The sequence below is a fragment of the Tigriopus californicus genome, chromosome 9 (assembly GCF_007210705.1).
Source record: "Tigriopus californicus strain San Diego chromosome 9, Tcal_SD_v2.1, whole genome shotgun sequence".
In the NCBI taxonomy this organism is placed as follows: Eukaryota; Metazoa; Arthropoda; class Copepoda; order Harpacticoida; family Harpacticidae; genus Tigriopus; species Tigriopus californicus.
This window is the reverse complement of record NC_081448.1, coordinates 2,678,356-2,702,940: the sequence shown is the minus strand read 5'-3', so window position 1 is coordinate 2,702,940 and position 24,585 is coordinate 2,678,356. Positions and strand designations below refer to the sequence as shown.

At 43.8% G+C, this 24,585-nt stretch overlaps 1 protein-coding gene and 1 long non-coding RNA gene across 2 annotated transcripts; one reads left to right on the top strand and one right to left on the bottom strand.

Annotated features, from left to right (window-relative positions):
• LOC131886330 (metabotropic glutamate receptor 3-like) lies at nucleotides 1-15,939 on the bottom strand. Its single transcript, XM_059234621.1, has 8 exons — nucleotides 15,654-15,939; nucleotides 7,224-7,740; nucleotides 5,062-5,271; nucleotides 4,316-4,444; nucleotides 3,916-4,088; nucleotides 3,102-3,521; nucleotides 2,593-3,030; nucleotides 1-2,526 (listed from the first exon to the last, which is right to left on the bottom strand). The coding sequence occupies exons 2-8, from the start codon at nucleotides 7,420-7,422 to the stop codon at nucleotides 616-618; spliced, it is 3,480 nt and encodes a 1,159-aa protein (XP_059090604.1). The 5' UTR covers nucleotides 7,423-7,740; nucleotides 15,654-15,939; the 3' UTR covers nucleotides 1-615.
• LOC131886332 (uncharacterized) lies at nucleotides 15,939-23,443 on the top strand. The gene is made up of 3 exons (XR_009373910.1): nucleotides 15,939-16,828; nucleotides 22,274-22,708; nucleotides 22,780-23,443. It is a non-coding gene; the product is annotated as an uncharacterized LOC131886332 (long non-coding RNA).
• Nucleotides 23,444-24,585: the final 1,142 nt, after the last annotated feature.

The window sequence follows — 24,585 nt, the reverse complement described above, 5'->3', positions numbered from 1 at the left end:
TTTAGGTTGTAGGAGGATACTATATTTCGCAATAACAATTTACACAAAGCCAAGTTTCTCCTTCTTCACGAATAATTGACACTTTGATTGTGGTGGCAAGGGGTACAGTGATCCGCATATTGATGTCGATTTAGAAGTAATAATAACAAGGATAATCATTTATAAATATTCTGAATGAATGCACCATTTACATAGTATGGCATCAAATAAGTTGAGCTGTAATACAAATACGAATAATAATGTTGATGGTAATCTTAATACGAGCGAGCAGCTGACATTATGCTTCTTCAACGATGGACCAAGCTCAGCTAAATCGGGTAATAAATAATTCCTAGTTTCGAGGGCGAGCGAGTTGTCATGGTTCGAGAACCATGCATTAGCAGATTTGTGGACGGTCATCCATTCGCCGCCGTCTTGAGATGAACGAACGTCTGAGTACTGGAGTTGAATGGCATATCACATGAGCGCGTGCAACAAAAGCTTTCCTTAGCAGAACAATTGGACTATGACTGGGTGGGCTTGGAAAGCCTTCTCAGGGCGAGAGAAAGAGAGAGGCCCGGGCCAAGGCCGAATGGCAACGTTGTATTGGGAGGGATAAATTACCTAGTTTTGAAGTCAGTGGGTCAAGTAGACCTCCGACACTTGGAAGCCCTTTTCCGGGCTGGCTCGTTGAGAGGAGCCTCGATGACCTGGGTCTGGGGTGACCAAGCCCTCGGCGGTCAGGATCATCCCATCCGAAGGGCTATGACTGTGGCGTTGACGATACAAGGCGATGTTTGTGACAGTCGACGGGTAGTCTACAAACCTTGAGGCTGATGAGTGTGATCGCGAACGACGTCGCGATATGAGGTTTGTCGGGGTAGGAGGGGACTTGTGACGACCCCTGGGAGACACAGGCTCTGGGTGCTTCAAATGGTAGTAGTGGTGCGAGGATGTGGCGGAATTGGCGGAATTATGTCGAGTCCTCTTCTTCTTGCTAGCCTTAACGAGTTTTTGCGAAGCGGGTGTCACCTGGTCTTGTGAATAAACGTTGAACTGATTGTCCTCCTCGAGATGATGAGATGACCGTTGTAGATGAGCTTGTGATACGCTTAACGGCTGCTGAGAGCTCTGACTCCGCGAGTCCCGATGCATGGGTCGAGACCGAGGAAGACTGTAGACAGTATGTTCGTTAGCACCAACGGATTGTCGGATGATAAGGTTGTCGTTGCTTTGCATCCGGGGGTGGTGCGAGCCTGTGGCCATAGCGGGGTTGAAGTCGCGGCTCCAGTCTGCGTATGACTTCACGTGAGGAGCATTGGAAGTAGGGACATAATTGAAGGGTCCGGTGGCGTACTTTTGAGGACTTTTCTTACTGCGCTTTTGCATGGTGGAAGCAGCGGACGATGCCATAGGAGTCACATATTGGTTGGTCGTGTAGCCGTACACGGGGTATAATCCGGGATGATGCCCCTTGTGAGGAGATCCAGTGCTAGGGGCCACAAACGGCAGGTAGTCGGAGAAACCGGTGTAAACTGTGGCGTCCGAGTGAGTCCGGCTCAAATCAGAGCTCTTGAGCTTCTTTTGGTGAGCAATGGTGTGCATTTTGGGGAAGAAAATGGCCGCCATTAAGATTCCACCCACTGCCAATACGGATACAGAGACAGACGGGTCGTGAAATTGGACTGGGGCAAAGTAATACACCAAGGGCCAAGCGGCAAAGATGGGAATGATGAAGATGGAAGCACAAGTGATCCACCGACCTTCGTTGAAATTTCGCTTCACTTTGAGGACCGATATACCGTAGAAAAACGACAGGAGCAATAAGGCCGTGGGATAGACATGGAGCAGTAGAAATCGGGACTTACTGACGGCACACTCCGGATAGCCATCTGTCATCAAGACACCAATGGGGTTGTTCGTGGCATACCATTCTACCTGGATCACAACTTGCACCACAATCATGAAGAACAAGGACACCAGTTGATTGACCTGGGGAATGGTTCCACCAAGGCCGATGGTCACCAATGAGCGTAGTTGCATGGCTTTTACCAAAAGAATGGCAAAGCACAAGGTCAACAACAAGGGATGCATGAAGTGCCGAACGGCACAAATGTGCTCATTGGGTGGCAATAGCCAAGGGATCACACTGGCAAACAATCCCATTACACCGAAAAGTAGGAGAACGCCCATGGTCTGGTTCCCATTCAGGGTACCGTCGCACATCTTTTGAAACACGTACACCACCATGAACAGGGCCACCACGGTTCCAAAAATGGCCACGGCCAGGACTACCAGAGTCCAAGTCCGGCTGATGAATGATTGATAGGAGAAGATGGGCAGTGTCTCCAAAGTGCGGGTGGACACTGTTACTGGGGCCTTGGTGCCCGAGTTTCCAGAACTGTATTCGTTATTCTCAATGGAGCGAGCAAAATGCGACCGATCGTCATTAACCAAGGGAGATGTATAAGGTAATTCGGTGGTTGATGACTTGAAATGCAAAGCAGTGCTCATGTGGAGACCTTCATCTTCGGAGTACCATCCAATCTGAAAATGCAAGTTCATTATGCATTTCTAAATTTGGTCACACTCGAGTGACTAAGCCCAACTCACGGTTTCCAATCCATTGTGGACATCAATAATGTAAAGAATTTGCTTGTTGGTAATGAGCTTGCCATTCCGTGTGAAGTGGTGTTGAGTGCCCTCAACCTCGAGGGGCGTGCCTTTAGCCATCATGTTAAAGCTCAACTTCTTAATGTTGCCCAAGATATCCATGTGGAGATTTTCATGAACTTCTCTTAAACAAGAGGCCTTCACATTCCCGGAGCAATGATCCAGTTGTACAAGACGAAAGGCCGCCGTCAAGGCTGACACAGCCTTCACAACGAAAGACACATGAGGGTCTTGGACGAATCTGAGTTCGATCTCATGCTGAGGAATTTGATCGCAGGGGACGAGAAACTGGCCAGCCATTGGTGACGGTTGCCGGGTACAGCCAAACATTTCTTCTTTGTATTCTTGGATTAGATCTCGCATTGTGTGTGAGGAGTCCTTGAAACGAAAGGAGCGTTACAAGGGAATCATTGAATAGCCAAAACATGTCTTTTTTGTCGAGATCAAACCTGCAGTGCATTCATGAAGTACTGTTTAAACTCCTTGAGTTCAGGCATATGAGGCTCCACAAATACCCCTCCCTGAAACACTCTTCGCCAACCCGTTAACTTCTTAAGGTCCAGACCAAGGGAACCGATTAACCAGAGTGGTTTGGCATTCAGGTTGACATGTTTCAAATGTTCGGCGATTGCAATGGCTTCGTGAGCATCAACGATGAGGGCAATGGCAGGCGACCCCTGATGCATGTGTTGGATAAATTGTTCCACTTGTTCAGGGATATCAACCTGTCGATGACTAAGCTCCAATATTTTGGGCACACTGATTCCCAAAGCCGTGGCCTCGGATAAAAAGGTTTGGATAATCCGATGGCTAGACGAGATTACCGAGATCGTTTGTACATTCAGCTCATTGGCAATGCTTGCTAAGGCCTGGAAATTGAGAAAGCCATTAGTGCTTGGCGGTGGCATAAAATTGCTTTTCAGCGGCATTTAACGAAAAAATTACCAACAAACTAGACCATTATTCCCATGAGGAAGAGAGACCATTTTTTAACTCTGGTTTAATTGTTTTACCACAGCACTAAACATTCTAGACCTTCAGAAGTGCATTTTCCGCGATTTCTTCATTAGGCGAGCCAAAATTGGCCGAATGTATGGTACAGAGCACATTAATAATACCTCTACCAAATGTAGTCAACAATATTGATTTGATCTTTTAGCAATATCATTTAATAACATCGCACAAGAAACTTTATATGGATGGAAACCCGATTTCGTTAGTAGATAGCTCAAAATTTTAAATTTCTCCATCTCGTTCGCTTACCCTTGCCTGTCCTGACATATCAGGCGCCGTCGTGAGCACATTGTCCTCAAGTGTTGATCCCTCGTGGAGCAAGGAATCCGCATGATTGGGCGATGCAGATATCAAGGGAATGTTGAAGGCGTGAAGGGCACCACTACTAGCGGGAAGCGAGTCTCCTCCGACACCAATCATACCTATTAAAACAATGCCAGGCTCGTCAGTGTTGAGTTTGGATGTTTCATAAGACCAATCGATCACATCGAGATCTTCGGCATGATCATTCATTTGTTATGTATTGCATAACGTAATAAACCAATCGGGAGGGAGGGGAGATAGGAGAGGATATTGAAACTTGGGGGATCCATTCGCTCACCCCTGGCCTGAAACATCGATGTAAATAAGGGAGCAATCAAGATTTTACCTAATATCGGTGGCAGAATCTTGGAGTTGGCCATGATGGGAGAGGCGGGATCTCGGGTTGATGCAATCACGTGGTAAAGGTGATTTTGAATCAGTTCCTCTTCACTGCAAGTGTCATGTAACTGAAGGCCTGAAAACGCACACGAGAAAGAGATGTATTCTTCAAGTACTTTCATGCAGAAAAACCTACGTCATCCTCTCGCTCGCAAACTTGGATCGGATATGACAAAGGTTACGTACTAAACTGTGCTGGTTTTTCTTGGGTGGAATGTGGAAATAATTGCTAAAACTCAACGGGTTCCGATGAGATTTACCGAGAACAGAAATGTGATTACGACCTGAGACCAATTCCCCCCTCAAAAAAAAAATGTGAAACTTGGGCGAATAGGTGACAAAAAATGAACGACACGCTTTTTTTGCGCAAGGTCGAGGATTTCGGGGGGGATGTTGAAGTTTTACTTCCAAATTGCAAATTTGAGCGTCAGCCAGCCTCTTTTTTATTATAGAATTTGTTAGACGCTAGATGTTCATCTCGCCGTGCTTTTCGTCATCGGTTTCTACCAAGCCTTCTAAGGTTTCAAGGAACAAGTCAAAATATAGGGACAGATCAATAAACGATATGAACTTCGATGTGAGACACTTCCTATTTCACATAATCATCCAATGGTCGGTGTCTTTAATTGCCATGCTATCAAATAACAATTACACGCTCCCACCTTTTGCAGTTAGTTCTAATTCATAGCTTACCTATTTTGAGTTCATGAGGCAAGGACTGATTGTTGATCACGTCCACGGCCCATTTGGCAGCCAACACCTTCTGGACGGCATCCACGTTGATCAAACCGCAATTAGACACTGATGAAGACGAGTAGCTGGGCTCATTGGACACGGAATTGGCGGCCTCCAGATTGGAATTTAACAAGGAGGAAGATGGATGGTGAAGATTGACCAGAACACCTTGGGACGGAGAGATCAAGATGATTATGGAGATCATTTGAGGAGAAGGGGGATTCTTAATATATCAACTCCTAGGAGACCACCTAACCAAGTGTGCAGATAATGAGTCGGGGCTCACAGTGATTGGATCAGCGGATTTCGATCTTAGGTTGAGGATTTCAACAAAATGACCTTTCTGATGAAAGATGGAAAAAATCCGTAGTTTACAAGTACATTGTGTGTATTGCGCATTCTCTGCATATTCTAGTTTTTAGCATGATTCTCTCTTGAAGAACCATAACACGTTGAAGGCGGGCGATTCCGTATTACATTACCAATTTCATGAGGTTATGCGTCTTTTTATTTTCTAATATATCCTCTCTCATAAATAGAGGAGCGGACGAAGTTTGCAGATCAATGCTCAAATTTTGCTTTGGGACCTTGATAAAGCTGATTCAACAAAAATAATTGGCTATGTGAGTTCATTCAGTTACTGCAAAGGGATTTTCGCTTGAAATATTTTCGTAAACGTCGCGGACTTCTATAGATACGGACTTACATCAGATGAGAAAATTCTGCATCGACTGTAACACTTGGTGATCCAAAATCAATACTTACTATGAACTCAAGGATGAAAAATGATATCAACGTTATGTACATTTCATATGTATCTTTGAAACATCAATAAATAGTTTTAAATCGGTATGTTTGATTATGTTCAGGGCGACTACTTTTTTTTGTATCAAAGGCATAAACGAAGCCACTATTTTGACCAATAACAAATAATCGCGTTATCAATTATTCGAGGAATGGAACATGGATACTGCAACAAAAGCACTCGCAAACCCCTACACTACCATAAGGCAATGTACTGCTAAGTACGTTTGCCAAACTACTTTGAAGTGGTATGCATTCGATATGTCGTCAGCGCCAATCAACACTCTTTCGAGGAATTCAAGTGTAGGATTCACTTTGCACTTTGCACTTTGCATTTAGAATGCACATACTCCCCACTTGGTTGTGTTTCATTCACTTGCTGGCCAAAGCCAACGTCGTCGACCAATGAGGTCAAGCAAAAACTCCGCTTCATCTTGACAACATTTGTGATGATTTCCTTCTAAACGCTGGGAATTGTGCAAGGAATGTTTCAACTAGAAAAGCGGAATCAACTTCCAAACAAACGACACATGCCAAGTGTCTTTTAGCCTGAAAGCATTTGAGACCGCCTCTTTTTCCGATAGTTTCTTTGCGTGTGCCACCTCTACATAAGTACATTCGTATGTAGGCGTGCTTGAGGCAGAAGTGCGGACACCTTTCAATATTTTTTGCACACAGGGTGACGTAGAAGTCCAAGTCCCTTCGACGCTTAACTTGAATGACAGGAAGCCAGCCGGTTTTGTCTGTTAACCATGATCCTTGGACAATTTATTTGAACCCCGTTCGCTCTAAGTGCGTGTGGGCCTGTTCTGCATAGAAAATTGGCCATGTTGACATAAAGCACCTCCAAAGAAAGGCTTGAAAGTGGTCGAAATAGTTCGAGTGCCGAGAAACCTCATATTTCACTCGCAAGACAAGAGACAGACGCTATGTGTAATGTATGTGTATATGAATTAAGAGGCCATTTTCTCTGTCTCGAAGACATCAAATCTCTCTCTCCAGGAGCAGGCCAACCGCCAACAACCATCCATATGGAGAGACGGTAAATCATGGCAAGACCCAGCCAAGAATTTCTCCGCCCTTCTCTTCTTCCACCTTCCAACCCTTGAATAATAATCCGACCAAAAGAAGGGGGGGATCGCTGGAATTTGCACATAATCCTCATTGTTTCGAAACAAATATGGAGTTGTTTGCCGATGGTGCTATGTCATGGCCATAAACGGCGGGATTTAAATGGATATCGGTGGCCATGGCCAGAAACTAACCGAGTGCGTCAGGTTCGCTAAAATTGAACATCGAAGTCATCCGTGTCTTACCAATGTTAACCTCGCCGTCGAATCGAAGTAAGCCATTCTTTGGAATGTCTTCTTTGATGAGGGAGACTGGCGGAGCTTGGGATGAGCATATGGAATGGACCAGACATTGAACAAGCAGAATAATGGCCCAATTGACTTTGGACAACGAGAACGCAAACTTGGCCATTCTGTCGTCGGGAATAGAAGGCCTTGGTATCATGATCGCTCTCAGTGCTACTAAGGTCTTCTTCCACTGGCTTCCTCTCTATATCGTGTCTTCTCGGTTGGCGGCTCAATGGTATTTCGATGTGGATGGATGTTGAAAGAGGGGATTTCGTTGGTTTGACTCCCCTCAAGAATGGGCCCTGTTTCTCGTGTGATTTCCAAACAGATCTTTCTGGTTTGTTTTCTTTCGACAATCTCGCCACCATGAGGATTGAGAAGGCGAGGCTTCCAAGAAAAGTCAGAAAAAGAGAACACCGACCCACCACACTCAATTACGAAGGGTGATGATTGTCAAGAGAGGCGCTCTGCGTATCTGGAAGTGAAAAATTGAAAAGAACGTTATTGGCTGGATGAAGAAATTCACGTTTACCAACCCACTCTCCCCCACATTTACGTATCTACGTACACTGTATGGGGAACAGCACCTACTATGTACGTATCTAGCCACCATCAGCCAGTGAGTGAACTCTGTGTCATCTCGCGAATGTGCGAGATGAGAGGCTTTTGACTTTTGGACGAGCATAACGATGATTATCAACAAAGGTGGTTTGTCTGATGAATGGTCCATTCTCATCGTTTTTGGGCCCCGAGGGATAATTAACTTATCGTTGTAATAGGTTCTACATAATGCCGTTTGTCCTCCTGCTTTTATTAATGGCTATACGGAGGATCTAATCTGCTCATCATTGATGAAGTTTCGAGATTGGAATGCGGCGCTTTTATATATTTTTATTCTGCACATAGGTCACGTTAGGTTTCTCCCTTGTCGATGAGACACCCTAGTATAAATCGATTGATTCGTCATTGTGCCTCTAAGCGCAAAGGATCCCACATTAAGCAAACACATGCCGATGTAAAATGACATTTGTTACACGGACAGGATTTCATTTCCAAGTACTGACTGGATTTGGGGCTCGGATTCCCAGGGTGAGATTTGGGCTCTAGGCCGGCTAATCAAAACGATCTCTTTCGCTCAATCGGGGCCTTAGAAGTTAATCGACTGTATTACACAGTAGTCGTTTTATAACGTACAACTAAAGTAAGTCAAGGAATGAATGTTCCACACACTATTCATGACTATTCATTTACCTCTATCAACCAGAGCCAGCACATTGACAGGTCACAACGGAGCCAACACTGACCACATGTTGGGACTCAAATCACTAAATCAAACAACATGGTGTTTCAGAAACTGGAACACATCATGTTCCAATTTGGCAGGAGAAGAAATCATGAACGGGTACTTTATGAGCTCCTAGAACGACGCACTCCACATTTACAACACTGTACACTGTCCATCGAGTTTCGTAGCTCACGAAAGCACGACTCACCTCATCATTCAACGTCCACGTGTGTTCGAATGTAGTATGTAGTAAACTAGTAAATAGTGAGCGTGTACGTGTACGTGTACGTGTACGTGTGTGTGTGTGTGTGTGTGTGTACGTGTGTGTGTGCATGCGTGGCTATGTGTGTCTCAACAACTCGAAACGGGAACAACTCGCCAAGTGCAGAGGGCATTGTAGGGGACGTGAGTGATATAAAGAAAAACACCGGCTTTTTGAAAGCTGGACAACACTCGCTCCACCGAACTTGCTATCTCTTTTCTCTTTTCGCTTACTCGTGATTGACCCATGGACAACAACTTGGTGAACGACCGATCTTGCGGTTGTCATGATGTAAACAAATTTGTTGTTTTAGCTCATGAGTTTTGGTTCCCTTGGCTTTGGCTCAGCCGATGGATGGGATCGATTTTCGAATGGTTTCTAACTTCTTAATGGATGAATCGATCGTACACTTTTCGCGACAACTACGTGTAGTTCATTGGCTTCAGAAGTCTCCCATGGTGAGTAATGCACCCAGGTTAGGTCCTGTTGACGTGTATAAAGGGCTGGGAATATATTTGGGTTCTGCTACGGCAAATTGATGAAAAACTTCCGTTAATATTTTTCGAAGCCCTAAATTGACAATTATATTCCATTATTTTTACATTACATTATTCATATTCCCCTTCATGTGTGATTGAAAACTTTCTCATTTCATACCACTATCAATAGTACTGAAAAGAGGGAAGGAGTGTACTCATATCATTAAGTATTGGAATATATAGTTTCCCTCTATCATGTTTTCTTTTAGTACATTCAACTTTTCTTGTGGAAATCGATTTCCGTTGTCAAAGATGTTTTATATTTTCACGTTTAACTACACCTTCCTGGATCAATCAAGCTAGACATGCACAAGTGGAAGCGCCCAACCCTGTACACCAATAAAATCCCTCCCTCTAAGAGACAAACATGAGGAAAAAAGAAGGAAAGCCAACACAATGAAGGTCCAGAGAACTTGCCCTGTGGAACAACACTACATTAATCAATGAATGAACCATGCATTGTCCCGGGTTTCAGGTCCCAACCCTTCGTCGACGTTCGTACTTTGGTTTAGGAATGGCTTAAAGGTGGATGAATCCAATGAATACATTGGAATTTCAATCAACATTGGAAGATTATTTCATGGTAAATGAATACAATCAAAAGGGGTTTTGTCAAGGACAAGAGAAAGTCTTTTGGTCAAATGAATGAATGACCATTGCAGGCCGTCTCACGGTTCACAAATATTGAACATGCAAACGCCAATTAACATCCTTGAACGGCAATCAGAAAGTTTTCTTAGAAATTTAATAATAGCAAAAATGCAAATACACGCAATTTTTTCCTTTCAATGCTCTTCCCCCCCCCCTCGAGCAATTGGCTCGTACACAAACATTCATATCATTAAGCACTTTATGACGCCACTAATTTGGGCCGAAAAAGAACCCTGCCTCCACATTGATTATTATTCGTCTCTGAAAAAAAAATGCTCGAGATTATCAACCAAAAAATCATGTATCCCATGCGAGCATGCCTCTTGAAAACAATAATGCCATCCGCAAACCACATCATAAGATTTACAATCTTCGTACGGTAGCTCTAGTATGTGCAACTCAAGACCAACCAGATGTACCCACCGATTCTGACTGGTTGGTGGTTTTAATGGTTCACAATTAAGACAGAGATGATCTAGAATAGATAGATGACTTTAAGGAAAACGTCCTGTTTCAAGAGATGGACCCACTACGAATGAATGCAAATAACGGACTTGGTCCTAACCGCAAGAGTTGGTTGGAAGAATGAAAAATCATCGTTGCTTCCTGTAGACATAGATAATAAGAGCCTGCAACGTTTTTCCGATGGGCGATGGGAACATGGTTTATCATGGCCCCTACAAGGATGGGCTCTAATCAAAATGGAAAGGTACGAACCACATGTATATGTACATTCCTGGGCACTCTCGGTGGCTTTTCAGGCGATTAATTCTCAGATTCTCGAGGCCAAGACATGAGAACAAGTAAGTGCCAGGAAGGAAAAAGAAGAAGAAGAAGAAGACGAACGACGACGAAGAGGAGGAATATGTTTTATGGTTGGTCAATCTGCCCAAGATCAAGGTTGTTTGTTTCGAGCAACCAACTAAGCAAGCAAACGAGGCATCTTCAACTTCCTGCTCATCGTCTTCATCTCATCATTGTTCAAACTCCCCCTCCAACATCAATTTAAGGGTTAATTATCGAGGCATATTGGGCCCTCCCATGGTGTGAAAAGTACCCATAAACCCGGGGAGGAACTATCCAGAAGCTTCAAGTGCCATGTTTACTTCAAATAGCGATTGACCTTTTCGAGCCAGGAGGACCCTTCACGATTGATGTCTCACTTGTCTCAAGGAATTCTTGGATTAATTAAAACTCCCTCCTCGAACAGAGAGCCAGCCCACCAACGATCGAACACTTGTCGTTTTTTTCGTGTCGGCGTGTTAATAACTAAAACGGACAAGGAAATCCCAAAATGGCATGATGGGCTTCCGTGTACGTAGGGTATATGTATTCGTGTGTCATCCACGAGTTCGTGACGATATTGGCAGATCTAGTTGACTCCTCGCCCGTCCAACGCAACAGAGGCCTATTCGATTGATTGGAGGCGGATCAGATAACATGGGAAATGACGAGCTCAGAGATGAAACAGGATCTTTTAAAAGCTCATCATTTGTTGTTGGCAGTGGCTTCTGCCGACTCCAATTCACCAATTCATAATGAAGAGATTCTTCCTGCGATCAAAACCACCTCTCAAAGGTTGACAAGTTGAACAGGAAAACTATGCGGAAACGTTTCAGGGTGGGTTCTTGATCCATTGTGTTTCCTCTCGGGCTGATCGCCTTTTCGTTCGAAATGGGTGCATTGTCTTAGTAGACAAATCTCCGCTACCACTGCTGCTTTTAAGTGCCTAAGACATTTTGACACTCCCTCCAACCAACCGAATCATCCAAGCCCTCAAGCTGGCAGCAACTTGATCTCAATCCGCATCTTTAACAAACGAGACGGAAGAAGCATCTGAAGAAGAGGATGATGATGATGACGACGACGATGATGCACATGGATGAATTATGTCTGGGAACGGGATATGAGTAACTAAGAGAGTACCGTAGCAGGATTCATCATAGAGATCTTAATCCTATGAAAACATGAGCCCAGGACTCGAACAGTATACGATCGAATTGGGGTGTACCAACAAATATTACGATCACTTGAGTTTGAAGAGAAGCAAATTTTGACATTTGTTTGACAGCTCTGCCCCACATTGAAAACATTTCCTTTTCAAATTTATAAATCAGGCCTGAAGCTTTTAGCCCCTATAGAGCGATAGTTGTAAAAGGGAACTGGATCCGGTCGTTGACTACTGATGTTGATATGAATGCACTCGGTGGCGACTCGGTATTAATTCATATTGCATGTTTGGCATTCAATGTTCGTGGCTCGACGAGAACCATGAATAGACTAAAGGCTTGGTTGCACAATAACGCTTCAGTTTAGGTCTAAAGGGTGTCGCGAAAGTAATGGACCACCTCCAGTCCAGTTATGACGTCATAACTTGTTGAAATGTTCAATGATGTATCAAATGAAAAGTTTGTTATGGCGCATAAACTTATTAGCATTAGTTTTTTTTTTTTAATCCATAGGTTTTAGCAACAGCTCTCCTAAAAAAGGTTGGTCAAAACACATGCCAATCTGAGAGATTGAACGAGAAGTTTATCACTCTCTGGATGTTTAAAGACGTTGCAAATGTAATATGACAGCTTCTGGGACAACGGTATGAGGCCTGACAAAGCCTCAGACTTTTTCACCGCTTAAAATTCAATTAGCATTTAAATGAGGTCAAGAGGTTTTTCACTTTAAAATTTTATTTCGTACCTCTAGAAAAGTATCTGAAATAACCATGGTCGGAACTTCAAAAACGCATGCAACTAAATCCGCATCAATCAAAGCGAACTGAAATTTGTTACCGATTACAATGCGAAATATTTAACAATTACGGTAATTATTGTAATAGCAAATCGCGATTGCGTCAATAAACTGCGGGTGGTTCATTTCTTTTGATGCACCCTACATGTATGCGCACATCGATTAACGATATACTACAGGTTGTATCCAACTTATCTTAGCCATAAATTACACGTTCGAGGTGGTTTCCTTAGAACAAAAGCTCCATCGCCAAGCTTCAAGAAGTCCGTCCATTTTTCGCCAAACCACCATAAATAATCAGGAAGCGTGACTTTGTCTGAATGGTCAGGAATCAATGCTTCCTAATATTTAAGTTATGCTTAACGAAGTCTCGGCATCAGTAAAAGGGGAAGAGAAGGCTGTGAAACGATCTTTCAATGGATAACACGACATGTACGTGATGGTGGTAAGTGGCAATCAGGATGTAAGTGAGTCCTGCTTTGGATCCATGAGAATATACTACATGATCAGTAAATGTCGACTCCTCATCAGACGGCATGGAATCGTTGCCGTGTCTCATTTTGTCACATGAAACACGCATTAATTCTGGTTCTCGAATGATGACACTGGATTTCTGTTTTCCAAAGGAAATGATTGTCAACGTGTTGCCTATGAAGGGTCCGAGAACCAAGGCAATCCAATTCCACAATCCTCGTTATGGTTATATCTTTCAAATCAAACCAGACCATACACATCCTGCTTGAAATATTCATCCCTCTGAACTTTAAAGACACTTCCTATGTTGTCATTTCGGCGTATCCACCAAGCAAGGACATTTCTTTAGGAAACAGAAGAGAGGATGAAAACACCATGGAGGTCAAGAGTCACCAATCTTGACGATTCAAAAGCAGAAAACATTTGCGTTTGGTTGATTTGGACAAGTATCAGATTCGGTTTCTTCAACATTGCCTTATCTGCGCCATTCCTGATTGGGCTAAGAGCCTAGACAGCCCAAATATTCCAATCTCAGTCGAGTACCTCGCAAGTGAGTGAGTTAGTGAGTGAGTGAGTGAGAGAGTGAGTGACGAAACTTCGCCCACGCAGCCGCTTTCTCGCTTTTATTAGATTACAATGGTTCATGCCACTATCAACCACCACTACCACCGATGGTACCACGAACACCAAGGGCTAGACCATTGAACCACCAATTCGACCAAACTGAACACTGGATGATGGGACGCAAAAGGAAAATTGAAATTGAGTTCATGATGCACCTTGGTCGCTTGGTTTTGCAACCAACCGACCTACCAAACGACCAACCAAACGAGGAGGAAAAGAAGGAGGAGGAGGAGAGTAGGGGTAAAAAGAGCCCTTCTTCCATAAATGGAATTCCTTCACGAGACATATCGTGCATACACCTTCTTATTCTTTACACCTTTTTGGTCCCTTCAAACTCAAGACGAAAATCATGTCCCAACTTCACAACCCGGGAGATATTGCTGAGAAGCCTCTGCGACGAAAATTGTCCTTTCATTCAGAGCCTTGCCAAACAAATACCATTGCATGATCAATAATCTAATCGAGAGAAACTGCAGCTTTCTAGCACTTGGTGGATAGGACATTTGTGTCTTTGCCGTGGCAGGCAGCTCTGCTTGCCAAGGATAAGACCAATTTGTGGACCACTTTGTAACCTTATACAAGGTGATCTATTATTTCTACAATAAATTGGGCTTTTATATGCAATCATACGATAAAGTGAACGCGGCTTGGTCGAAGAAGCGGTCAAAGCCGTGACAACCAAGAGTAAGAGCCGGCCGATTAGCCAAATATCAAGGTCTTGGATCAACCAAACGGATCTTAGCCGTTAGGATTTGTTTATTTTCCTCGCAAGGGATTAGAAGGTCGTTGGCTTCTTTACGACCTTATTTGGGATTGGACGCCGCCGTGTGTAATCAATAGGAAAATAGTAGCATGGGGACCCAGTCGCACAATATGGCAATAATACACGTACAGGTACACGTACGTACTCTCTCTCTCTCTCTCTCTTTGCTGCTTCACCCTTAAATCGAAGGAGAATCCTTGAAATGGGGACGAAAAACAAATCATCGCGTGACTGGACCCAACTTCTGCTAACAGATTAGGCTAATCCAATTCATACGAGTTTCCTTAGGGAGCTGAGCTCATGAGGCCAAGTATACTGCACACATAAGCAATGCGATTTTCATTCTGCCAAGCCAAAGCTTCATTCTCAACAATGAAATGCCATGTGGAAAGTCTTTGGTGGAATGTTTGAATTATGCATAGCGAAGGCGAAGCTCCAGGGTATTGTACTAGAAGAGCCGTGTACTCACTCCTCCGAGAAAAAGGGGTCCGTCCGTCTATCCACGTGTTCTGACTTGGTGCATGACACACTCGCACATGCCACCATTCATAAATTGATTGGAAAACGAAGTCCAAGTGTTCTGAACATGTTTCTCGAGAAGCAGCCCTGGGCTTCCCTAGGGATCAATTTCAACTGTGTGTTCAACACACGCATGACTCACGAAAGGCTTCCACCGGTATGTGAAGTAACAGCCAATAGAAACGAGGAATTCCATTCTCTACGTAACCTTTAAATATGACATAATGCTCTCAAGTCGAATCCTGCCGGGAGTGAAACAATTAAACATTGCTTGGCTTGATTGACAGTTCTTCCAAGAACTTGCACTTCCTTCCTCTCAGATCTCTCAGGTGTCTTAGGCCTCTCGGGGTGATGAACGAGATTTGAAGCCGTTCAATGTCCTTGCCCCGAGCTAATCCTCTGAAATATATATCAATCGAGCTACACTTTGAAGACCTATTACACAGCAACAGGAACGCCTACAACGATTCCCGAAACGTATAAATTATCCTGAAGACGTGTCTTAAGTGAACGTTTAAGGGCTTACCTGGTCACATTTTCAGATCTCGGTCCATAGTCTCACAAAACAAGTCCATTTTTAACTCCTGTCCACACTAAGATCACCGACACTACTTTGTGAGAGATTCTTTGGAATACAGTCGTCCCAAAGGGCGAGATAAACGAGATTGAGCACCCAAAGTCAGTGTGACCGAAACACACCCGAACAGCAAAGCACCCCTGTCACCAAAGAGCACTCTTACTCGACTGAAATACACTTATGGAAGGAGCTAACGGCCGCCTTAGATGGTGGTGATGATGATTACGACGAGAGAGGATGATGATATTTTCGGAAATTCGTCGGCCTCTACTCCTCCTCAACGCGGACTCACTCATAGACAAACGGACGCGAGCTTCGAGAACGTAGCAACCCTGAGTTCTCACACCCTCTTCTTCTTCTTCTTGTTCGGGTCTTCTGAGCAAGTTCCTCTCCGATCTGAACGGCGCGTTTCTTCCATCGTGGTGCTTACTTCGAGTTCGGCCCTCGTTGGCAACGTTTCGCTCACGTCCGAGGTGTGCTCCTGCTCCTCCAAGGGGAAGAAGATCAAGTCTAGGACGAAAGGGAGGATCCGGAGGGAGTGAAGAGGGGGTTGAAGCAGAGGGGGCTAATTTCATTACATGAAGTCCAAGGCCTGAGTGTGCGGTAACATGGGGGAAGGGGTCAAAATTCCACGTGCCAGGGTCTAGGGATAGGTGAATTTAAGTGAGAAAGTCAGGTTGGCCATTGGAACAAGTTGAAAGTGTGCAAAAAGAGCTTATATCAACTGAAAACATTGGCCAACTGAACCCGAGGAGTGTCGCAAATCTCTGCGGAGGAAACACCTGCCCCTTGATCACTTCTTCCCCCCCCCCGCCCCCCCTCGCAATGACGATGGGTCGACCGACATGAAGACGAAGCCAGCCACCAAAGGTTTGGTCTAGTTTGAGCCAGTCGACTTGAGACCGACAGTTGGAGGAGATAGACGGAGAATATTATCATCATTACCATCATCAACATCATCATCATCACGGGCATTGGCATCCATGGCCAAGCTAAAAGCGTGCCACAGATTAACCCTCCGCTCTCCCAAAGCCAGACGAGAGGTGTAGACAAGGATATTAGAATGGCAGCTGCTTGCGTTGCCCTCAACTGCTCTAAGAATCATGTGGCCAAAGAGATTGTTGGTGAGCTCATGGTGTATCATGATATTACTAGACGTTGGATAGAGTCACGTGCATCCTGGACGAATATCCGGATTGTATGCATTCCATGTTCGTCTCGTCTCCGTGCGCTACTTTTATTTCTTTAAATATTTGTGACCGTCCAAGCGACAATAGTCCAAAAGATAATGCGCTTAATGAGACTTTCTCGTCTGCACAATTGAAAGTTAAAGAAGCATAACCGACCGACCGACCACGTTCTCTTTCTTGCTTGAAGCTCGGAGGTGGTGCTCTACTTTTCGTTAGGGTTCCAGTGATATTGTGAAAATCTTTCTGATATCCATGAAAACATGCTTAATGAGCTTGGCAAGCTTTCTAACGAGCAATTTCAGGCATGTGTTACCTTAACAAAAGACAAGAAGAAATGTCTTCTCACTGCATCCTCCATCTTGGAACTTGGAGCGAAAGAGCCTTGATAGCGAATGCATTCCTCGTCTTGACGCACATCTCTTAGCACTGGACCTGTACGGTTAAGTGAATTTTACAACTGCATAATGTTTGATCTTCAGGGTTGCACTTGAATTGCTTGATAGCTTGTCTCTTGCTTCACGTGCAGAGCATCGCTCAAAAGGCGAATTCATTGTCAGTGAAATGTGTATGTGTCCATGCCCTGATAAGCATCATCCACTTAAACAGTCAGTGTCTTTCTTTTTCTGTTGTGTGTTCAAGGTTCACCCAAGCATGTTCAAGAAGAGGATGATCATCTTCAAGACCATGAAGAAACGATGCAAAACAAAATGGGAGTCATGACCACGTTCGACTGCGACAACTCTTCCAGGGGCAGATATTGATTTTCGGCCGTTCTCCGGCCTGCTGGAGATGAAAAATCTCGTTCAACTTTTTCGAGAGAACATAGGGGGGCTTGGCTTGAGTGCTTGAATGGCCTTTGGAGAGGAGGGACAAATGTGCGTCTCATCAAGATATTATTGGCCATTCCTTTGTAATGAGACAATGCTGAGACAAACGGGTACCCCAAAGGAGTTAGATGATGATGATGCTGGCATTTTGTCTCATCCAACCTTGACCCTTAAAAGGGCTTGTTTCATAATGTCCTTCTCGAGTTTCTATCCAGCACTCTCACTTGATGATGGCAATTGGCATATTACATGGCTTGAAGTGGGGTTTGTATATGTGTGAGAGTGAGGGTCTTAATTGTACTGCCGGAATCATATCCAGATGCTGATGATGATCCTTATCGATTTCCGACGTGAAGACTCGTGGATTTGGCTCCAACTCCGAAATTACTGGCAGAAAGTCATGTCCCTGTCATTCCGGGCCGAAATGGACATCACCCCAAATCCAGACGGAATTGCATTTCAATTTCCCTCATCAGGCAAGCAGCCACATGAATGGCCACAATCACCTTCAAAACTTCAGGGCGCGTCATGTTCTCGAGAAGATCTTCGTTTTCTTAGTCTTCTCCTCATCATCTTTTTCGTGGTCGTCTTCGCTCAATATTTTTGTATGACCTTGACATACTCATAAGCAGGGAGTCGAAGAACAGGCTCCTCCAGGATAGGAGATTTGAAAAGGCATCATCCACACCATCGTCGTCGTCCTCGTCTTCTTCTTTTCATGGTACATGGGCATGCGTAATAATGTTGGTGGTTCTTACTACTTCGTTCGAGACTCGGTCGTGTCGTCTTCTTCTTCCACTCCCAAGAATCCGATGAACTCGCAGAGGGCCTTATTGCCATTGGAAGACGCTCCGATGGAGACCTCAAATTTCAGTCACAAGGTGCTTGCATCGAAGTCTTCACTTGCTCGATTGCACTCTCAAAGAGACGAGAATCCGTCGAGAGGACGACCCTTGTTTTATTGCGTGTCGTCTTCAGTTTTAAGGCCTCGAAATTGTTGTTCCATTCATTTTCTTCAAATCATTAGAAAAAGTCGTGTTTCTCGAATTAGGGTTTCTCGGACCAACTTTGTTGTAGCGGAGATCCTGCCAATGCCATTTGTGACCATAGCTTCCAAAGGCTGCCCTAAATGAATGACTCTCAAAAGTGAAATTGTATCCCTATTAACTTCCACTTGTTTTTAATTTTTATTGAATTCATTGTCCCCGACGTTCAGTTACGTAGAGAGAAATTTGAAAGGCTTGGAATCGAACAATTATTCAAACTTTTGATCAACTGAAGTGGTTGGTCTATCGTGCGTTGAATCAAACGTAATTCTACCCTTCATCAGCTCAGAATTATAGTATATTAGTACGAATCTCGAAACTTCGTGCTTTTTTATGAGCGCCTTACTTTCACGAAGATATGTTCATTTCACATTTCCTACCAAGCTGTTCTAGTTTTTACGAGCCCAAAGTTATGTTTGTAACAAAAAGTGTGGCGACTGAGAGGATTGCGTGAAATTGCTCATGAAATTCCTGTGGGTCGTAGGTGCTACACATACGTACGTACGAGATATGAACCCATGGACGAAACGTGCTTGTTGGGCTGTTTTTGACAGGCATGAAGGCTAGCCATTTATACATACACGAGATAAAGAAAGAGAGAGACCTTCAAGATTTGGAAAATGGTAATATCATTCAAAGAAATCAATCAAAATAGATCGGGCTCGACTCCTCGATTACATCCATTAAATGCTAGACGCACAACACACAAATATAGAAACATTCAGAGCGCGAGACGTAAAATTTCAAATCAAGGACCCGGTCACAGACGGCTTCGAGATCTGCCCGATGGTTAAGCATCTCAAGTCTTGAGCTTTGAATTATGAACTTTAAATGGGATGGGGATGACTGATTATGTTTTGGGGTTCAACTCGGAGGAGAGGGAATTCGCGAGGAAGAATTCCGAGTGGAAGTTAAGTAATTCAGTAACGAACGTGTGTGCCCAGGAACGACGATGACATTAATATCAACCCAGAAATCCTACCTCGTCGAAGACCCACTCGTCAGCATCATCCTGCTTCTCGAAACGACGGTTTGCCTTCGTGTCATTCGCTTGCTTCCAATCCAGATCCATTTGTCTACATAATCCCCAGAAACCTTCATCTAATGCAATGGCGGAGGATTCTTACGGCGGCCAGTAAGGCCAACCAAGGCCACGTGGGCATAAGTGCATGCGTTGGTGGCGACCTCGATTGATTTCGCCCAGGACCATTTGTTTCCCAGAGAATCCGTTATGCAGACGAAGGGGGGATCTTTTCATCGATATCTTTTTTGGGTTGAACGATCAGACGAGTGCCCAATTTTGGATTCGACTCTAGGTCGGTGGCATGGGGCGATTTGGTTGGTTTTGATTGATATTTGGGATGATTGTCAGGTCGATCGTCGCCAAGGCGATTCTCACCTTCCGTCCAACGGGAGAAAGGAATGAATCGTTTGAATGGCCCTGAACCATCGGATCGCTCAAGTTCAGCTCAATTTTGAATATCCACTCCTACTATCTTGACCGAGCTCCAATCCGAAGCGATCGATTTATTCTCGGGGACGTTTCTCATTTTATGGAATTCGACCATATTTGAGGAGGGCGAAAGGGGTCGTTATTCCACTCCATTAGCCAAAATCAAAGCGTCAAGTGGAATGTTGATCCCATCTCCCACTGAGAGGGACACTCCGAGAATTTGCTAATTGCACTGCTAAAACCTCTTACCAAGCAGTTATGATGAGGGGTGGAATAATGTTTTTAATGTTAAAAAAGGAGTGCCGAGAGAGGTGGTGCACATCTGACAGAGCGAGCACAGGTTTGGGTGGGGATGAACAATGTGGACAAATGACAATGACTCATCACGGAGGAGCGAGCTCATCCCAATGATCTGTCAAATTGTGCGGTTTTCAAAACGCCGCGACCAAGTCATTCAATTAAAACGGTCCGTCTGCTCTTGTGTTTTAGACCAAAGATAGGTATACTCGAAGTATAGTGAGTAGTGCATCTTGTCAATGAGCCGATCCACATTTGTGATGCATTTGGATCCCAATCTTTTGTGCTACTTCCAGTCCAATCAATAACCAAATTTGGCAATTTGGAAAAGAAAAAGAATGTGCCCTTTGTTCGGATCAAATATCGTTCCGGAATTGAACAAACAAGCATATGGAAGGAAGGACATGGAACATTGTACGGCTATTTCATTGCTCAGAATCTCCTGGGATTTGGCTCACTCGGCCAAAACTTGGTGGCAACGGATACCGACACATTTAAATCGTGGCCATATGATCTAGAAATTGACTGGAACGAGTGAAAACCTGGTATGGACTTCTGTCAATCAATCATCATGTTACTGTATGTTGTTACAAGCGGTGTTAAACTACCACGTGAAAAATAAGCGGTCCACGGAATTGTTTTGTCTACTCGTCCCAAGAGCGATGTTTGTCGTTGTTGACGATTATATATACGCTCTACAGAATATTTGTACTCAAGTTTTTTTTTCTTCTTCTGATGGGAAGTAATTCGATCCTGTAAGCTCATCTCAAGAGCATCATCGTATCATGTTGATCTGGGTGATCACAGGGTTCATCTTTCCCGTCTCTGTCAACTTAAATCTGAGCAATACATAGGACGGTTTCCCAATGCATTGGCGGGCTTGCTTCCTCTAGATATTAAGTAATCGAACCCGGTTTAAAAACATATTCATTGTCAATGCTTTTCAGACTCGACTGGCAAGGACTTATTCGTCTTTTTGGCCACCACCTGGCGATATCGCTCCTGAATACAAAGGCATTCCAAGAAGACTTAGCCTCACAATGGCGTGACACGAAATCCTGACAAATTAATCAAAGACACGCCTTTCGTGGCACTTGAGGATTTTGACATCCTTTCAAATGTGCAATGTCCAATAAAAGACGATGTGTCGTGGGCAGCCATGAATTTCTTTCAGCCATCTTCCCACTGGATTCCGTGCGTTCAAAACTGGGATTGCCCGCCGGATTACCACCGTCAGCAGTTTGCAATTGCCACCAGACTCGATCATCATGAGCCTTTTTGCTAGAGCTCAAAATTAGTAGAGGAGAGTCAAGTGCAACTTGTCTCGAAACAGGATGCAGATGTGGGATCCATAGAGTTGTGCAATTTGCACCTGTATCCACTATCCGCCTACTAGTATACGGGTAATCCTTGCACTATGTACTGGCATGTTCTTTCTCTTCGCTCGAGAAGTTGGCTTCTCTCTCTGGTTTGTGGTGTTCTTGGAAAGAGAACTCTTTCAAGCTTGATTTCATTTCGACAAAGCCTCCCTCGGCTCGGATCGTGGTTCATTTACATCCAGCAGTCTCACTCACCAACTCACTAACTGCTTGGCTGTGCTGCTCGTAATATTTGGAGACGTCAAAAATACTTAGTCAAGGACATTGAACTAGTATTGTGATTGCTTGTCTTTGGAGCAGTCTCCTTCTATCCAGTAGGAACACCGTACGTGTACATGTAGCAACACCATCATCGCCACTTTTTTTTATTTTTTCAGCACGCGTGTTGTGTTTTGAAGGTCTCGTTTACATGTTTGGTGGTCTTCGTTGTACTATGTACGAGAAATGCGTGAGAATTGAATTTGCTAATGGTTGCCACCAAGAGCACTCTTCAAAAGTAAGGTCAGCATGGTTCGAAACCGAGATAATCTCCATTTCAGCCATCCGGATTGTTCGATGAAGGCACGTGATTGCGCCAAGATTGGCTGGAAAATACATTTTCACCCTGGGATATTCCACATTCCAGGTGGATTACGTGGAATTCGTCTCAAAGCCATGTTGAAGCCTCTTTGAAATCAGAGTCGGAATATTCAGCGTCTTTGCTCATCCCACTTTCCGAGGTCGTCAAGGGTTGGCGAGAAAATTGTCCGGATGAGCTCATATCCTGTCGTCCACGGATCCGTCTCCAGTAGGTCCTCTGTTCAAGTCAGGCAGTATGGATGTGTTAGAGTCTTGTATCCAGACCTTGAATGTCATTTTCTATTAATTATTCTCCACTTGGAAGCAATAGGACAAGACAACATTGTGCTTCACTTCCGATGAGTGAATATGAGTCTTGAGGAGACGACCTTGAACCGCCCTACCTCGATTTCAATTTAGACCAAGGGGTGTCATAATATTGTTGCTTCCCGTCTTTGGTACTTTTCAAAGATGTTAACATTTGGTCTAAATAATAGGCTGAACATCTCCTTAGGGTGAATAATAATCTCTTTGCATGCTACGTTGTATGAAAGATATGGCCTGTGAAGCTCCGGGTCCCGGAACATTGACAAAGACTGACCTCAGGGCCGTGTCAGAAAGATTTATTCCCAATTCACAAGGCAGCATGATCTTTTCCTTCAAGTGCATTAATCTGATTTCAGACATGTCATTCGCCGGCTCGAAACGATGACAATCGTCTTTTGTTCCGAGGCGTCGCAATTAATGGCTTCTTCAACACATCCGCATATTCCGGTCTATGCACGTATATATAGTAGAAGTACGTCATAAAATCCAACCGATACCAGTGACGTACTCGCTCGCAGAGGGCTTAATAACATTATACAAATAGATCTAATGGAATCATTAACTTTATGAGCAAATTACAAATAGAGCCACCAATTTAGGCGCTAAAAGGAAAGATTCCTAGAAATTAGTTATTTCTCTACATACAACAATACTTGCGTAAAATAAACCTCGGACTTCTAGAAATATGGACTGCAAACGAGCTTCCGGCCAAATCGGCCTGCCCTTGGCCATAGCAACTCTGAGCCACTTTTCGAATTAAAGTAATAAAAATAAGAAAAGTAGATCTCTTTAATTAAAGGTATTTTTTTTATATCATTTACTTGTACTCGTAAAGTGGAACGTTTCAAAGTTATGTTATCAAAAGCTTATGGAGCTGACCAAGAGCAAGCTGAAAATTCGAATTTTATGTAGTGTTTATTACATAATTTTGACCATGTCTCCTGAGTTCCCTAAGCATAGGTTTGGGCTCAAATTCGGCCAAGTTCATGTATTCAACAAGATCTTGGGGTGGTACGAAGTGCTTATTTGAAATAAGATGAGCGGTTTGGGAGATACGAATTTTTGGCTTCCGTTCGCAGTCCACATCTCTAGAAGTCCGTGAATTAACTTAAAGAAAAAGAGAAAAAGCAAATCGGACAGCATTTCCGTATGAATTATCCGACCCATATTTAAAATTTGGTATAACATATAACTGTCTCTATTTGATGTATTCCTTACAACCTTGTAAAGTCTTAGGGTGTCTAAGCCTTCAAATTCAACCAGACAATGCAGCTTACATGATTAAAGATTCGGCTCTTGTAAGCTTATGATCATAACCCTTTTCTAAGGCGTCTCACCATCTTTTTCTCCTTGAAGACGTACATCTAGATTTGAGCTCTTGAAATATCTGGTTTATTTATTGGCAGTGTATCGAATCTCTCGAGCTTTTGGCACCACCCACGGTCAAATAGGTTCTTTGCACCAACGACAATAAGTGATGATGATCATTGTAGTCATCGTTGATCGAACTCACCATCAGACCGATTCAGAGTTGAATGGTCGGCCAAAGGATCCCTTCAATACGTCACTACAGTGAAAGACACACACCTGCCTAAAAACAATGCACCGCATTTTTTGGCACATCCATCCCATAGAAATAATCCTGGATAGAGACGATTGTCAGTTTCTAAAAAACACAAAATCGGCTTTATCAAATGCAATAACGATCCCCTGTTGTTTGATCAGTCCCAGTGAACTACAGGTTTATAACCCAAAAAACTCGAGAATATAGACTAGAACGGATAGTTTGAGACCACACAGACAC